Below are 5,741 nucleotides of genomic sequence, written 5' to 3' on the forward strand. Positions count from 1 at the left end.
GATTCAAACCACTAACTCTCTTTTCCTGTTATTTGCTATTTATTCTTTTTCTTTGACTTGATTTATACTTAATAAACTCACTTATTCAAAACCAAAAGTATGTCTATTATTGATCATTCACCAGACCAGACAGAACAACTTATCTAGAGTTCAATATGAGGGAGCTCATGCCTTGTTGCCACACCCAGGAGGGCAGACGTGATGGCTCTCTCATCCACATGCTTGGTCTGAATTAAACACTCTAGAAGAGGAGGAGGTGCCTAGTCTAGCTCAGCTGCATGCAGCTGGGTTTTTCAAGGACCCCACACTGAGGGTGTATACTGGCCTAACCCCAGCAAGGATGGGACAGAGTCAGGACACAAGCTGGGTCCTTCTTTCTGAAGGACAAGGAGACTTTGCTCCATATAACATAGAAACTTATATTTGAACACCTTCCACAACCCTATTAGGTGGGCACTATGATGCCTGTGTTATAGGTAGAAGCAACAAGGATCAGAGAAGTGATGGGCTAAGAAAGGCCTGGAAGCTGGTGCAAGGTGTCCCTGCCTCTGGAGCCTGGGCTGGTCTGCTGTGGCTAGAGCCAATAGGACCTGAGTTGGCTACTTGTCCTTGAGTTTCTGGGATGGTCCTGGACCTTTATGCATAGGCTTCGTGTCATGCATAGGGCCCAGCTTGTAGCCTAACTCTGTCCCATCCTTGGCTGGAGTGAGACCAGTCTCCATGCGTTGCTGGGCAGACAGACAAACCATAACCCCAATGTGATGATCCCCAGATGGTTACCTCTCACTCTTCAGCCAACACCGAGTGTCTTCCCACCATCAGCCTAGGGCCAGGGAACCTCAGAAGTGCTGTGGGCATCAGAGTTCCAGCCACAGAAGGCCTCTCTCAAGCTCCCCATGCTCAACAAGGCCTCTCTGGCTGCCCTCTGGGGTACATTCTGGGATGCACCCCTCTTCTCTCCTTTCCCATGAACTAGCAACTGATGCTTCATCCTTCCTACAGGACAGTCTCTCACCCTCAGCTTCTCATGTGTGTGCTTTCTTCATGAGCCAACCCCTCCAGGCTTGGGTCCTACAGCACCTCTCTATACAGTTGTGGTCATTTATGTCATTTTCCCTTAATCTGTCGGGAAACTTGATCTTCCTGATGGTTGGGGACAGGTCAGCTTCAGTTTGTAGTGTGCCCAACTCTGGCAGAGTCAGGAGCTCAGTGGCTCTATACAGGTACTTAAGTCCTTTGTACAGTTCCAAGTACCAGGGGCAACCTCCAAAAGGCAGTTCTGTTCCCAATTAATTAATTGCCCATCTCTATAATGGAAAGCCAATTTCACAAACAGCCACTCAATTGCACCACATTTCATTACAGTAAACAACACTGCATTAAAAAAAGGAGGAGGAGAAAAGAAGAAAAGGAAGAAGAAAGAAGGAGGAGGAGGAGGAGGAGGAGGAGGAGGAGGAGGAAGAAGAAGAAGAAGAAGAAGAAGAAGAAGAAGAAGAAGAAGAAGAAGAAGAAGAAGAAGAAGAAGAAGAAGAAGAAGAAGAAGAAGAAGAAGAAGACGACGACTACCCAAGGGGTTAGTTGAGCTTGTCCTAGAGACCCAGCATAGGGTACTTGTGGGTCCAGGTTCCCACTGCCCAGCTATGGGAACAGAAGGGCTACTAAAGGTGTGGACTGGTCAAGAGTGCAACTGGAAAAAGCAGGTTAATTTAGGGTCCCTCTCTGCCAGGGTCAGAGGCCAGGGCGAGAGGCCTCTGCTGAGTCTAGAATTATGGACTACATTTCCCAGAGTCCTTCAGAGCCGGAGGACCAGCCATTGGCAGATTTAAATAGCCCAGGGCCGAGGCAGCCAGGCCTCAGCTGTGGACTCATCCGCCTCTCGGGTGGCTCTATTGGCTCTGGCCCCGCAAGGGTAGGCTCCATTGGTTGCCCAGCTGGCACTGACGTCCCCTCTTAGCCGGGTGGCAGTCGGAGGTAAATAGCCATGTGCAATCCTCCTCTCTATATTTAACAGCTGCTACAGAGAAGGTGGCGGCTCTTGTCTTCTGGAGAAGGCCCTTGCAACTGGGCTGGGACTGGCCTTCTCAGAGTGAGTGAGGTCACCATGCCAGCTTCCCAGAGCCGGGCCCGTGCCAGGGACCGCAACAATGTTCTCAATCGGGCTGAGTTCCTGTCCCTGAACCAGCCCCCCAAGGGGACCCAAGAGCCCAGAAGCTCAGGTAGGAAGGCCTCAGGGCCCTCGACACAGCCCCCACCCTCTGGCGACGGGGCCCGGGAGCGTCGCCAGTCGCAGCAGCTGCCCGAGGAGGACTGCATGCAGCTGAACCCCTCATTCAAGGGCATCGCCTTCAACTCCCTCCTGGCCATTGACATCTGCATGTCCAAGCGACTAGGGGTGTGTGCCGGTCGGGCTGCATCCTGGGCCAGTGCCCGCTCCATGGTCAAGCTCATCGGCATCACGGGCCACGGCATCCCTTGGATCGGGGGTACCATCCTCTGCCTGGTGAGAAGCAGCACCCTGGCCGGCCAGGAGGTGCTTATGAACCTGCTGCTAGGTGAGTGTGCCTGCTGGCCACCTGTCATCTGGCCTCGCTGAGCCCTTTGGGAGGACCTGGCCCCACCCCTTCCAATATCAGCAGGCTCTCTGAAAAACCAAGGAACTCATCTAATGAGGTTAGGCAGGAAGGGTGCCCCAGAAACAGACAAGCCTCTAGTGTGGTGAGGCAAGGGCCCCCTGCAAACTGGGGGCCTTGAGCAGACAGAGACCAGCAGGCACCTGTGGGGGGGGGGGCAGTTCTCTGCACGGGGTTGCTGCCCGGACAGAGTACAAAGAAGCCGAGGCTATGGGTTAAATTCAAGGGTTCTGCTGAGTGACCTAGTGTGTTGTCACTGTCAGGTCATTGTTCCCGACCACATTCAGACAATACTGAACTGCTCCCCATTGTCCCCTCCTCCGTGCTCAGTTCAGAGACCCTACAGATTGCCCAGGGTTTTTCTACAGTCTGAAGGTTGAAGGGACCCATCTGAGGTCCCCTACTTACCCACCCTGATCCTATTGGAGTACTAGCTTGCCCCTTCCCCAGGATGGCTCTGGAGAAAGGAGCATGGTAGTCAGTTTCCTTTGCCAAAGTCTTTGCCACTAGCCCTTCAGGTTAGCACTGCCATGTGCCAGTTGCCATGTGGCACCCATGTGGAAAGTAAACCATCCCTTCTACCTGGAGATGATACCCAGCCCCCACCCAGCTCATCCTCCTGGCACCTCCGGGTCCCTAGTGTGTTCTGGGAGCCTTTGCTCTCCTCCTCTGAGCCAGGCCCATGCCTGGGTAAAACAGTTGGCATCTCTGGTTCTAGAAGGAGTTTCAGTGAAAACTCGGGTGCCCCAGAAACGGACAAGCCTCTGGTGTGGTGAGGCAAGGGACCCCTACAAACTGGGGGGGCTTGAGCATGTAGGGGTACCTCTGGGGCCATGGCATCTACATGGAGTGTGGTCTCCAGCATTTCAGCCTAGTGGGAGAAAACTGAGAAATAACAAGGCAGGCAGCTGGGGCTCAGCTGTTAGAGTGCTTGTCTACCATACACAAAGCCACGGGTCCCATGCTCAGTACCACATCAAGCCTGCTACAGTGCCATGTGCCCAAATCCTAGCACTCACAAGGAAGACACAAGAAGATCACAAGTTCAAAGCCATTCTTGGCTATATAGTTTGAGGCTTACCTGAGCTACGTGAGACTCTGTTTCAAAACACTGACAAGCTGGTCATGATAGCATATGTTTTTAATCCCAAAACTTGGAAGGCAGAAGCAGGTGAGTCTCTGTGAGTTCAAGGCCAGCCTCATCTACAAAGCATGTTCCAGGCTAGCCAATAGCCAAGGCTATATAGTGAGACCCTGTCTTTAAAAAAAAAAAAATTAACAAAATAGCCAGGTTGGTTTTGGCCCCAAAGTCCAGATCTCACCTGGACCCAGTCACCTCCTCCGTGCAGGGACAGCCATCCTCCACTGAGCGGCAGACCTGTCGCTTAGACTTCTGGTGCCCTGGGGCACTATCAGTCCTGGAGCCCAGGCCTCAGTCAGGCTGAACCCTATTTGCCTCCTCTCCCTTTACTTACTGTGAAAGCTTATTAAGTCAGGTCTCACCTCTAAGTCTCAGTTTCCAGATCCATACAATGGGCAACAGGTCTGCGGTGAGGATTTGAAGGAGCTGGTGAAGCACAATGGCTGATGTCACTATTGAAAGAACTGTCCAGATCAGCCCTCACTCAGAGCACAGGGAAATCTCTGGGCTGAGGGTGAGGTCTCAGGCCTACAGCTAGGACCCTGATGGGCAGAATGGGAATAGCAGAAAACAGGAGCTAGACCTCAGAAGGTCCCCAGAACTATACCCTCCCTGCCTCTGGCCCTAGTCCCCTCACTGAGCTGCTAGAGAACCCAGCCAGAGCAATTTCAGCAACTAAAGAAAGCTCAGAATTGACCGGTGTGTACCCCAGGCCCTCTGTGGCCACAGGCAAGTGCTGTTACCTCTTGGAATCTCAGCTTCCTCATCTGTCAAATGGGCTGTAAGGACACTTGAAAGAAGTATCCTAACATAGAGGGCTTGGCATGTGCTAAGGCTAGGGGGCACTTAAGTGACCATGCACTGTCATCATCACTAGGTCAACCTCCCACAAGGTCCCTTCTGTGGTCAAAGCTAGTGCAGTGACCCCATCACCTTCATTCTCCCTCGTCTAAGCCCCAGGCTGGATAGCCCTACAGGGAGCCAGGTGATGATGGGTGACAGGGCCCATCCCACTCACCATGTGTGTCCTTTCCTTGAGAGCCTGTCCCAGGTGGAAAGTGGCTCATGCCTTGTTACCATAATCCAAATCCTTTTTGTAAAAATGATTTATTTATTTATTTTTAGTTTCTCAAGACAGGGTTTCTCTGTGTAGCCCTGGCTGTCCTGGAACTTGCTCTATAGACCAGGCTGGCCTTGAACTCACATAGATCCTCCTGCCTCTGCCTCCTGAGTGCTAGGATTAAAGGTCTGTGCCACCACTGCTGGACTGATTTATTTATTTTCATTTTATGTGCATTTGTGTGAGATCCCCTGGAACTGGGGTTATAGACAGTTGTGAGCTGCCATATGGGTGCTGGGAATCGAACCCAGGTCCTCTGGAAGAGCAGCCAGTGTTCTTAACTGCCGAGCCATCTCTCCAGCCCCTGTTCCAAGTCCTTTAGTGAGACTTTCCTGACTATGAACATGGCATTGTATGTGCAGGTTGTCTAGTCAGTGTTCTATTGCTCTGAAGAGACACCATGACCATGGCAACTCTTATAAAAGAGAGCATTTAATTGGGGCTGGCTTACAGTTCCAGAGGATTAGTCCATTGTCCTCATGGTGGGACATAGCAGCATGCAGACAGAAATAGTAGTGAGAATTCTACATCCAGACTGGTGGACTGCAGGAAGAGAGAGACCCTGGGCCTGGCTTGGGCTTTTTATAAACCTCAAAACCCACCCCCAGTGACACACTTCCTCTAACAAGGACACACCTCCTAACCCTTTCAAATGGTGCCACTCTGTAAGCATTCAAATATATGAACCCATGGGGGCTGTTATTATTCAAACCACCCCACAGGTGCATATGCAGAGGTCAAAGAACAACCTCCCATGTGTTTCTCAGGGGTGATCCCTCCTCCTCTCCCTCCTCATTTTTTTTTTTTTTTTTTTTTTTTTTTTTTTTTTTTTTTTTTTTTTTTTTTTTGC

General features: G+C 51.3%; 1 protein-coding gene across 1 annotated transcript in view; it reads left to right on the plus strand.

Moving 5' to 3' along the window:
- The first annotated feature begins 1,844 nt into the window (after positions 1–1,844).
- Positions 1,845–5,741, plus strand: part of Plpp7 (phospholipid phosphatase 7 (inactive)) — a 12,081-nt gene continuing 8,184 nt past the window's right edge. Inside the window, exon 1 of the mRNA XM_027423857.2 lies at positions 1,845–2,552. Within this exon, the coding sequence (XP_027279658.1) occupies positions 2,102–2,552 (451 nt within the window). The 5' untranslated portion in view covers positions 1,845–2,101. The remainder of the gene's footprint in view (positions 2,553–5,741) is intronic.

The sequence above is a fragment of the Cricetulus griseus genome, chromosome 6 (genome assembly GCF_003668045.3).
Source record: "Cricetulus griseus strain 17A/GY chromosome 6, alternate assembly CriGri-PICRH-1.0, whole genome shotgun sequence".
In the NCBI taxonomy this organism is placed as follows: domain Eukaryota; kingdom Metazoa; phylum Chordata; class Mammalia; order Rodentia; family Cricetidae; genus Cricetulus; species Cricetulus griseus.